This window comes from Urocampus carinirostris, chromosome 10 (assembly GCF_059441175.1).
Source record: "Urocampus carinirostris isolate Australia breed hairy pipefish chromosome 10, RoL_Ucar_1.0, whole genome shotgun sequence".
Classification (NCBI taxonomy): Eukaryota; Metazoa; Chordata; class Actinopteri; order Syngnathiformes; family Syngnathidae; genus Urocampus; species Urocampus carinirostris.
The window spans coordinates 36,444,540-36,456,712 of record NC_142358.1 but is presented as its reverse complement, the minus strand read 5'-3'; the positions used below and the strand labels follow the sequence as shown (position 1 = coordinate 36,456,712).

The 12,173-nt window shown below is 40.7% G+C and overlaps 1 protein-coding gene across 4 annotated transcripts in view; it reads left to right on the top strand.

Moving 5' to 3' along the window:
* The first annotated feature begins 295 nt into the window (after window positions 1–295).
* LOC148358850 (junctional adhesion molecule 3B-like) overlaps window positions 296–12,173 on the top strand; it is a 21,493-nt gene continuing 9,615 nt past the window's right edge. For all 4 annotated transcript variants that reach the window (XM_088346036.1, XM_088346037.1, XM_088346039.1 and 1 more), the window contains exons 1-4: window positions 296–398; window positions 5,791–5,862; window positions 6,986–7,099; window positions 8,215–8,367. In XM_088346036.1, the coding sequence (XP_088202162.1) occupies window positions 341–398; window positions 5,791–5,862; window positions 6,986–7,099; window positions 8,215–8,367 (397 nt within the window). In that variant the 5' untranslated portion in view covers window positions 296–340. The remainder of the gene's footprint in view (window positions 399–5,790; window positions 5,863–6,985; window positions 7,100–8,214; window positions 8,368–12,173) is intronic.

Sequence of the window (12,173 nt, the reverse complement as noted above, 5' to 3'; positions counted from 1 at the left end):
TGAGCGAGTGAGTTGTCTGTCCCCGTGTGCCCTGCGATTGGCTGGCAACCAGTTCAGCGTGTCCCCTGCCCGATGATTGCTGGGATGGGCTCCAGCACCCCCGCGACCCTACTGAGGATAAGCGGTGCAGCTAATGAGATGAGATGAGACTTAATAAAATCAGAAAAAAACATGTTGCTGCGTACAAAGAATCCCCCTTTGTTCTTCAAATCCTCTAAAGTTGTCTCGATTGTGATGTCACAAAAAAAATCAAATGCGATTGGATGTTTATCAAAGTGCATAAAGCCTTCAAAGCCCGACTTTTGTTCAGCGCGTGATTTTATTTTTGTAATTTGTCACGATGGCGGAAAGCAGGATACCATCCGTGTTGTGCGCCGCATCGATTTGTATTTTTGTGTGTAAGTACTTCTACTTTACTACAGTAGTATTAAGCTTCAGTTACTATTGTTTTTATACCAAATTTAAATCGATGCCGGGCAGCACGGCGGCGCAGTGGTTAGTGGTTGTGCGGCACAGTTCATGTCATGGATTCAAATCCAGCTCCAGACTTCCTGTGCAGAGTTTGTATGTTCTCCCCGTGCTTGCGTGGGTTTCCTCCGGGCACTCCGGTTTCCTCCCACATTCCAAAAACATGCATTTCAGGTGAATTGGCCGGTCCAAATTGTCCCTCGGTGTGAATGAGAATTAGTTGTCTGTCCCTGTGTGCCCTGCGATTGGCTGGCAACCAGTTCAGGGTGTCCCATGCCCACTGCTCGGAGATGGCTGGGATGGGCTCCAGCCCCCCCGTGACCCTAATGAGGATAAGCGATACGGCTGATGAGATGAGATGAGATGAATCGATGCCTTGCAGTTCACATGAAAGCTATTATAAAAGCTTTTAACTTTTATACTCTATTTTTCTATTTTTTTTCTTCTTCTTCAGTCTTGAAATTATCCATAGCCAGCCTTTTGTTTTATTTATCTATTACCAGGGTTGGGTAGGGTTACTTTAACTTGATTACTTTCAATTACTTTTGGATTACTCCAATACCAAATATGCTAATAAAAGACAAAAGAAACTAAATATGACTCACAACCCGTGGTAAGTTTTCTCTCCTGGCTTTGATCTCTTTGATCTCCAACAAACAGGGTTGGGTAGGGTTACTTTACCTGGATTACTTTCAATTACTTTTGGATTACTCTAATACCAGATTTGCTCATAAAAGACAAAAGAAACTAAATATGAATAAAATGATGACTCACAACCCGTGGTAAGCTTTCTCTCCTGGCTTTGATCTCCGACAAAACTAACAAAAAATGCGACAGAAACAAAATGAAAATCAATCCAAACAGCTTGCCAACATCATTTTTGCCGTTCCATGTATTCCAAGCCTGCACAAAATTTAGTAATTTGATATGAGTTGCAGCTGGCGCCAAATGGGCGGTGCCAAGTGAAGGAAATCTTAAAGGCCCAATGTGTACTAAATATTAAACGATAGTGGAGTTAAAATTCGTCATTCATTTAAAAAAAACACATGTTCTTTTGCCATCCTTCAACTACGGAAGCCCAAGTGCCCAATTTGCCAAAATAACTTGTCCCGGTGGCACAAATAGCCCTTAGGAGCCTCTTACCTGCCACAACAGAACCCTGAGTGTGATGTTCACAGACTCCTGTCATCCAGACATCAAGTTCTTTTCATCTCTGTCTCATTTTCCACCGTTTCTTTCTCTAGTCACTCACGTTTGCCACTTGGCTGCAAATGAACATCGTTACGTTGCGTGATTCAAGGTCCCCATTCTCGACAAATCCTGATTTCCTTGTGCAATCGTTTACTGGCCTTTTTAGTAGCCCTGCTGGTTGCAAAGTCCTTGCATTTTACACATTTTTCCTACAGTTTCCTTCTCTAGCCACTCATGGTAGCCACTATAGTTCACTGCAAGCCGTTCTTTTTTTATGTTCCGTACAAATAAAGCATGCTCTTGCAATCTGTTACTGCCCTTTTTGTAGCCCAGATGGTTGCTGGGTCCTGTGATTCAGGCATCCTTTAAATTTCCTCCCACTGTTTCCTTCTCTAGCCACTCATAGTAGCCACTAGGCTGCACAGTATAGTTCGCTGCAAGCCGTTGTTTTTTTATGTTCCGTCTCAGTAGCCTAGATGGTAAGGCGCCCGCTTTGAGACTGGGAGGTTCGGGTTCGCGCCCCGGCCGAGTCATTCCTAAGACTTAAAAAGTGGTCGGCGGCGCCCTCTGTTGGCTGCGGCTGCATCGGCTCGCTACAACGGGTCAGGTGCAACGACATTTCGTTCTGTGTACATTGTTACACAGAATGACAATACAAGGAAATTATTATTATTATTATTATTATTATAAAGCATGCTCTTGCAATCTGTTACTGCCCTTTTTGTAGCCCAGATGGTTGCTGGGTCCTGTGATTCAGGCATCCTTTAAATTTTCTCCCACTGTTTCCTTCTCTAGCCACTCATAATAGCCACTAGGCTGCACGTTATAGTTCGCTGCTAGCCGTTGTTGTTAGATGTTCTGTATGAATAAAGCATGCTCTTGCAATCTGTTACTGGCCTTTCTGTAACCCAGATCGTTGCTGGGTCCTGTGATTCAGGCATCCTTTAAATTTTCTCCCACTGTTTCCTTCTCTAGCCACTCATGTTAGCCATTTGGCCGCAGGTTATTCGTTGTAGTTAAATGTTCCAGGTATATAAAGCTTGCTCTTGAAATTTTTTACAGGCTTTTTAGTAAACGGGATGGTTGCAGAGTCCTGTGTTCAGGGTAATTTTCAATTCTTCACCCCAGTTTCCTTCTCTAGCCACTCATTTTAGTCATTTGGCTGCAGGTTATTCGTTGTCGTTAAATGTTCTATGTATATAAAGCTTGCTCTTGCAATTTTTTACTGGCTTCTTTAGTAAACGGGATGGTTGCCGAGTCCCATAATTAGCAATATTTTCCACTTCTTTTCCCCATGTTTCTTTCTTTAGACACTTATGTAAACCACTTGGCTGCAGGTGAAAAAGCCTTTTCTAGCCACATTTGTAAGTTGCTCCATGTAAATAAAACTTGCTCTTGCAATATTTTACTAACCTTTTGAGTTGCTTCTCCTGCTAGCTGGTAAAGATAGCCACTCACACCAGCTCCGACCAACTCCAGCTATTCACTCTTTTTGTCACGATTTGCCCATTGCACTCACCTGCGCTCCTTTGTTTAGCCCCAGCTTCCCCTCGTTTCCTAATTAGTTCTACTCCTATTTAAACACGTCATTGTCAGTCCGTCAGCAAACCTCCGCACATGCAAGGCAAGCACTTTTCTACTCTGGCTCCCGTTGGTCCCGTCCTGTTTCCCACTCGTCCGTCCCTGGCTGCCCGATCGTCTCCGGTTACCTGACTTGTCCCGATCTCCGACCACACTCCGATCTCCGGTCCCGGCTTCCCGACTTGCTTCCGATCTCCGACCACGCTGCGTTCACGATGGCTTCCTGCTCCTCCTGCCCAGCGAGCACCGGATCGCTGTCGATTGTTTCCCCGCGCCCGAATTCCTCGATCCTCCAATAAAGCTTTGTGTGAAACGTTACGACTTCCTCGATCCTCCATTAAAACTTTGTGTGAAACGTTACGCGTTTGGGTCTACTGCCTGTTCCGGTTCCGACACTTTTCAGCCGCTCCGAGTGTACCCAACTTGTCACAGGCCAGAGAGAGACAGGACCCAATAGCGTTCTTTTAACTCAGTTTTATTGAAAGAAGAGAGCAGTGCTTGCTTCCACGGTCCGAAGATCGTCGGACACGGGTAGCTGATGGCAGGAACGCGGAAGTGGCACTTTTGGTCGAGCGGGGATAGTCGTGGGTGGCAGGAAAGCTGGTCGCTAGCCGGGACAGGGGAGCAAAGGCGGTAATCGAGTCCAGATAAAAGGTCGGCAACAAGTACCAGGCAGGAAACATGGTAAAACAGGTCGATGGCCGGGACGGAAGAGCAGGGCAGAAACGGGTCCAGAAACAGGTTGGCAAACAGGGTTGGGTAGGGTTATTTTAACTGGATTACTTTCAATTACTTTTGGATTACTCCAATACCAAATATGCTAATAAAAGACAAAAGAAACTAAATATGAATAAAATGACTACATTTCGTGCAGGCTTGGGGAGTAACGGAAAACATGGAACGGCAAAAATGATGTCGGCAAGCCGTTTGGATTTATTTTCATTTGTTTTCTGTCGCATTTTATGTTAGTTTTGCCGGAGATCAAAGAGATCAAAGCCAGGAGAGAGAGCTTACCGCATGTTGTGAGTCATCATTTTATTCATATTTAGTTTCTTTTGTCTTTTATGAGCATATTTGGTATTGGGGTAATCCAAAAGTCATTGAAAGTAATCCAGTTAAAGTAACCCTACCCAACCCTGTCGGCAACAGGTATCAGGCAGGAGACAACAGGGCAGGAAAATATCGGAAGGTATGGAGCTTGCCTAGCTGGGAGCATAGGTTTGCAAACGGTCTGACAGCTTCCTCTCAAAAAGAGTCTTTAAACCAATCAGAGCTCAGTGCTGTTGGCGCCAATTGGGCAGTCACAGGTGCCCTGAATCAGCAATCATGACACAGCTTGCTCGGTCTTTTGTTGGATGAAATTACCACAACAAAATAATAAGTTATACTCACAGTATACTTCTAGGTTCCTCACACATTTTTTAAATACAAAATCCTGTAATAAGTCTTGTCACTGCAAGTGTGCCTGCGTCCGGATAATATTATCTGGTCAAAATGTTCTCGCTAAAGTTGCTGGAAAGAAGCCAGGACAATAAAAAAGAAAGCTGTCACCGCTGGAATATTTATGGCCTGCCTTGTCGTGTTATAATTTTATTGGCGGCAGATGAACATTGGGATCTTCCACTCTCATGTTACCCCTGCCCCAGCCTCTTTGTTATCCTACGTGACAAACGGGAAGTCACCATTCAGTGGAACCTCGGTTCTCGACCCTAATCCGTTCCAGAACCCTGTTCCAAAACCGATTTGTTCGATCACCGAGATCATTTTTCCCATTAAAAATAATGTAAATCGTTTTAATCCGTTCCAACACCCTGAATGTTTACCATGAACGTAAACAAGAAGCTAACCCAGGCTAATCGCGTTATCGTAATCTTCCGTACGAAAGATTACGCTAACATGAACGTGTAAAAATAAAAAAATCAGGTCGTTTACAAGTGATTTAGCACCTGGGTCTCCACAACAAGTGGTGAGCGGTTCATTGGAAAGAGGGCTGCATTCCAACACCCTGAATGTTGGGCTCCGTTCCAACACCTTGAATGTTTAACGTAAACATGAAGCTAACCCAGGCTAATCGTACGTTCGCGTTATTGTAATCTTTCGTACGAAAGATTACGCTAACATGAACGTGTTAAAAAAAAAAAAGGATGAAAAAGAGAATTATGAATAGGATGAACGGTAGAGCTATTATTTCTTTCTTAAATGCAATAGTTGCACGCACTACTTTTCTTTTTTCACCTGTAACAACTTTGCTGCTTGCACTGACTTTCTTGGGAGGCATAATAAGGGGCTAAAACACCCGTACGCCGCTCAGCATCGCACCCTAGCGTACGCACTCACGCATTACCGGCGTTCGAACTCCGATTTTTTGAACGAAAAGCGAAGCAAGAATTTCTCTAAATTTTTGGTCGGACTCCGATTTGTTCGAACTGAGAGGCGTTCGAAAACCGAGGTTCCACTGTATTTGGTGGTTTATCTTCTTAGAAAAATAATAAATTAAAAGACATTGATAACGTTGTTTTGAATACAAACTCTGTATTTTTTTTTACCCAGGTTTCATCCAACAATCTTGTGCCGTGACTCTCTACACCCACAACGACATTGTGAGGGTAAACGAGTTTGAATGTAAGTGTCTGCAAGGTATGGTGATTGGGCGCACACATTTTTGTTTGGTGAAAATGAGATTAAATTGCTCTTTGATTGTCTTTAACCAGAAGGTTCAGTTACTTATTCCTCCCCTTCTGAAATTGTTAGCATGCTTTCCTCCTTAAATACGGCAACCGAGAATTGTTTGGTGAAAATTGGTTTCAATGTTTTTTTTGGAGTGTCTGTATACAGAGGGTTCAGTTACTTATTCCTTCCTTTATGGTCGTTGTTCCAATGCTAGCCTCAATAAAGTACAGACATCTGAATTTATTTGAAGAAAATTGGTTTTAATTGCTCTTTGAGTCTTTTTGGGCAAAAAGTTCACTTACTTATTCCTCCCCATTTTGTCAAATTTCTTGTGCTATCTTCATTAATACACGGGAAGCTAGAATTTTTTGGTGAAAATTGGTTTTAATTGCACTTTAAGTCTCTTTGGGCAAAAAGTTATCTTACTTATTCCTCCCCTTTTGTCAATTTTTGCGTGCTATCCTCATTAATATATGGAAAGCTACAAGTGTTTGGTGAAAATGTTTTTTATTAGCTGTTTAACTCAAGGTTCAGCAACTTATTCTTCTTCTCCTTTTAAATAATAATAATAAAACTAAAATCAAAATTGAAATATAATTAAAAAATAAAAATAATAACAATAATCTCCATTCTATCAATTTTCACATGGTATTGTCATTGAAATATGGAAAGCTAATCCTCCTTTTTTATTATCCCATTTACTCTCTGTAAAGCACCCGCCCCATTGGTAGCAAAGCAGCCCCAACAGCATAATACTACCACCACCATGCTCAACGGTAGGCATGGTGTACTTGGGGTTAAAGGCCTCACCTTTTCTCCTCTAAACGATTGCCGGGCGTTGTGGCCAAATAGGTCGATTTCTGTTTCGCCTGACCACAGAACTTTCCTCCAGAAGGTCTTATCTTTGTTCATGTGATCTTCAGCAAACTTCTGTCGAGTTTAAAGTAAAAACTGTTTTTTCATCCGTGTGATTTTGACAGAAATCAGGTTATATTTGATGGTGAGTTTACCCCAAAATGTGAGAAATTCCTAAAAGCCTAATCGTCATGATCTCCTTCCTTATTCTTTTCAACAGCCGTCGAGTTGGCCTGCTTCATAAAGTCGGCCTCCACTGAGAACATAAGGGTGAAATGGAAGAAGAACAAGAACGGCGTCTTAAGTTATGTTTACCACGGGATGAAAATAGTTGGTAAGTTTACAAAATAAGGAAAGTACATACCGGCAATGTTCCCTGTAATTTTCCTTACGGGTCTGAGCGTTCACACAAAGTCGGTGAGCAACGCTTGAAACAACAGTGGGCAACAGCAATCCCAGGTGTGGCTACTAAATCATTATCAAACATGTCCAAGACTTGACATCAAGTTACATTTTGCTGAGTTTCCGGCAATGCAAAATGATTTTTCTCTTTTGAATGAATTGACTCATGTACTATTGCAAAGGTTGTATGACCTACAAACGTCATTTGTTCTTACAATTCTTTCACGAGATATCTATTTCTTTTTATTTCCTGATATATTTTGTCGCATAATATTAACATTTTGGGGGGCTTATTTGTTGTAAGATACAGAACTGTACCTAATGAAAAAATTTAGTGGAAGTACAATTTTGGCAACAAGATTCACTTTATATAATTGGAAATGATTTGAATGCAACACAAACTTTTTCTTCTTTTTTCAGTGTTTTTTTTCTCCTTTTTTTTTAAATTCCTTTAAAAAATTCATTGTGTTTATTTTTTCCGAGCTGTTCCTTATTTACTTTTTTCCTACATTTCTTTCTTTTCTTTTTTTCTGGCTTTTTTCAAAAATTTTCCTTCTTTTTTTCTTTTCCTTTTGTTTCTTTTTTTCTCAGCTTTTCACTACTTTTTCATTTTGGTATTTTTTTTCTTTTTTGTTCTATTCCCCCTTCCTTTAAGTCATTTTGTGCATAGTTTGACCTAATATTTGGTCATGTTGGGATTAAAGAAGCAAAAACAACCCGAAGAGCCGTTTAGGACCCGAAAGAGCCGGTTCCTTTTTAGTGAGCCGAGCCGAAGAAGCCGGTTCTCGACAAACTCTACTAACTTTACTGAACTTCGTTCTACTTCGACTCGACTTCAAAATACCGCATTTAGGACACAACGTCAGGGGAAGCCGTGTATTTTTACCTTCATGCACTGTAACTTTGACGTAACTCGCATCTTAATTAGTAATTTTGAGCCCTCATTTTTGTGCGCTGGCTAGATTTTCTTGTGCGCTGAGAATGTGCGAGCAGCTTAGAGGGAACACTGGTCCGAGTGAATATTTTCCCTATTTTTTCTCTATAAAGGCGACATGGAAAACCGAGCGCGGCTCGAATACCCGGCCAGTATTGTGATCCCGAAGGTCACCCGCGATGACGCGGCCGATTATTACTGCGAAGTGGCCGAGATGGACGGCCTCGGGAATTTCCACGCCATTCGGATCCGTCTAGACGTCAGAGGTGGGTGTAAATAATCAAATCCATTTTTTTTGTGTGATGCTTTTCTTCCAATACAGTGGAACCTCGGTTTTCGAACGACTCACAGTTCGAACAAATCGGAGTCCGAACATGTTCATGTTAGCGTAATCTTTTGTACGGAAGATTACGCCAACGCGAATTTACGATTAGCCTGGGTTACATTTACCGTATTTTCCGCACTATAAGGCGCACCTAAAAGCCTTTATTTTTTTCAAAAGCTGACCATGCGCCTTATATATGGAACAAAATTAATTCGCAAAGTCTTGCAACTAACTTGCAGCCGCAGACTCGATTTTCCCCCGAACGCCAAGTAGTACGCGGTGTATGCTGGGATTTATTTACCGGCGTTTCATTGGCTAACCAATGTGTCAATCATCATTTGAATCGATCACTATTGGCTAAAGTTATTCGGAGGTCAAGGGGCGGATCCTTTTTATCATTTACAGGCTGGCATTGGCTTGAACGGCAAAACAAAGCCTGCAATTGGCCAAAATAGACGTGTCAATCATCAGTTGATTCGATCACTATTGGCTAAAGTTATTCGGAGGTCAAGGGGCGGATCCTTTTTATCATTTACAGGCTGGCATAGGCTTAAACGGCAAAACAAAGCCTGCAATTGGCCGAAAAAGATGTATAGTACGTGGTTGACGGCATACATAAAGCATTTTTTACTATTCTGTATTTGTAAATATTTTATTCTCCTGGATTTACTACACCCACGGATATAAGAGGACCATGGTTGCACATTATTATTGAACGCAACGACTTCGGTGAGCTACTCCGGCTATATATTTTCCCTGTATCTTGTTTCAGACTGAACTCGATGTTTCTGTGATAAGCGGTGCAGATAATGGATGGAATGGAGTGTCTATTTTTAAATTAAACTCAATTCCAAATGTTTATTGTCATATATACAGTAAAGTTGCGAGCTAAAAAGAAAATAGAAACTAAGGAATGGTTGGCATTTCTTGAATCCCAAGACTTTAACCTTCCGAATGATGGAACGATGCATTTGAGTGACATCGTACAGACACCGCATCCGCACGTGTTCTCGACACGTATATGCTTCTTTGCAAGCTTTGGGAATGTTAAGGGGGTAATAAGTTGGACTGAACTATCTGACTGTTTTGTCGACATTCCCATTGTAGCGCCTTATAATCCGGTGCGTCTTATGTATGTACAAAACAGGACCAAAAACAATTTTTTCGGGGTGCGCCCTATAACCCGGTGCGCCTTATAGTGCGGAAAATACGGTATGTTTTTTGCGTCTTAAAGGTAAACAAAGGTAAACATTCAGGCTGTTGGAACGGATTAAAACGATTTACATTATTTTTAATGGGAAAAATGATTTCGGTCTTCGAACAAATCGCTTTTTGAACTGGGTTCTGGAACGGATTTTGGTCGAGAACCGATTCTACTGTACGTACAAAAAGGGTGACTTTTTGGATAGAATGAATAGTAGCACCACCTAGTGTCAATCTATGCTTACTGTAATAGTTTCCTTTATTGTATAAAAAGAGGCACTTTTTTGAGAGGGAGACCTCTTGCACCACCTAGGGCACCTTAGGCTGTCAAACGGGCGGCCCGCGGGCCAAATCAGGCCCGCTAAGGGATTGAATCCGGCCCGCGAGACAACACTCAGAGAAGCACAAGAGGAAAACAAGCTGCAGGTTGAAATATGTCAACGTGATGTTGCCAAAGAAAGGTGCCTCTCACAAAGACACTGTACTTGTATTTATTTCTCTCTCTCTCTCTCCCCCCCCCCTCTCTCTCTCTCTCTCTTTATTTTCCACCCCTTTTCTCCCACTCTCTCTCTTTCACTCTCTGTGTCTCTCTTTTTCTCTTTGTTTGTTGCTCTTTGTCTCTTTCTCTCTCTGTGTCTTTTAACCTCTTTTGCTCTAACTTCCCTTTTTCCTTTTATCTGTTTTCTCTTTCTCTCTACATACCTTTCACGCTTTCTTTTATCTTTTCTCTCCGTCTGTCTTTCTATTTCTCTTTGGATTTCTTTCTTCCTTTCCCTTTCTTTTCCCCTTCTCTCACGACTTTTTATCTTTTGTTTCTCACGCTCTTTCCCTCTTTTTTCCCCCTCTCTCATGACTTTTTATCTTTTGTTTTTCACGCGCTCTCCCTCTTTCTTTTCTTTCTTTCTCCTGCCCTCTCTCCTTTTCCCTCCCTCTTTCTCTTATTTCTTTATCTCTCTTTTTCTTTCTCTTCAATCCACTAGTCCAGCTCCTGACATAATGTTTCTTCTATCAGAAAAGCTCTAGCACCACCCAGTGTTTATCTGTGCACTCCCGTGGACCTAATCGAATTGTTTTTTTTCTAACCAAGGGGGCATTTTTTTTAAGAGAAAGAACTATAGCACCACCTAGAGGTCATCTGTGCACTCCCCTGAATCTACTCTAATATTGTTATTTATCATTAAATTTGAGAGAAAGAGCTATTGCACCGGTTATTGTCTATCCGTGCACACACACCCCCATACTTATTGTAATATTTATCGTAATTATATAAAAGGGATTATTGTTATTACTTTTATTATTTAATTTTATTTTAATTTAATTTTTATTTTTATTATTTGAAAGGAGAAGAAGAAGTTACTGAACCTTGAGTCAAACAGCAAATAAAAACCAATTTTCACTAAACAATTCTAGTTTTCCATATTTTAATGAGGATAATATGTGAAAATTGATAGAATGGGGAAGAATAAGTAAGTGAACTTTTTGCCCAAGGAGACTCAAAAGTGCAATTAAAACCAATTTTCACCTGATAATTCTAGCTTTCCATATTTTAATAACGATAGCATGCGAAAATTGACAGAATGGGGAGGAATAAGTAAGTGACCTTTTTGCCCAAAGAGACTCAAAAATGCAATTAAATCCAAGTTTCACCAAACAATTATAGCTTTCCTTATTTTAATAAGGATAGCATGCGAAAATCGACAGAATGGGGAGGAAAAAGTAAGTGACCTTTTTGCCCAAAGAGACTCAAAAGTGCAATTAAAACCAATTTTCAACAAATAATTCTAGCTTTCCATATTTTAATAAGAATAGTTTGCGAAAATTGACGGAATGGGGAGGAATAAGTACGTGAACGTTTTGCCCAAGGAGACTCAAAAGTGCAATTAAAACCAATTTTCACCTAATAATTCTAGCTTTCCATATTTTAATAACGATAGCATGCGAATATTGACAGAATGGGGAGGAATAAGTACGTGAACTTTTTGCCCAAAGAGACTCAAAAGTTCAATTAAAACCAACTTTCACCAAACAATTATAGCTTTCCATATTTTAATAAGGATAGCATGCGAAAATTGACAGAATGGGGAGGAATAAGTAAGTGAACTGTTTGCCCAAAGAGACTCAAAAATGCAATTAAAACCAAGTTTCACCAAACAATTCTAGCTTTCCTTATTTTAATAAGGATAGCATGCGAAAATTGACAGAATGGGGAGGAATAAGTAAGTGAACTGTTTGCCCAAAGAGACTCAAAAATGCAATTAAAACCAAGTTTCACCAAACAATTATAGCTTTCCTTATTTTAATAAGGATAGCATGCGAAAATCGACAGAATGGGGAGGAAAAAGTAAGTGACCTTTTTGCCCAAAGAGACTCAAAAGTGCAATTAAAACCAATTTTCAACAAATAATTCTAGCTTTCCATATTTTAATAAGAATAGTTTGCGAAAATTGACGGAATGGGGAGGAATAAGTACGTGAACGTTTTGCCCAAGGAGACTCAAAAGTGCAATTAAAACCAATTTTCACCTAATAATTCTAGCTTTCCATA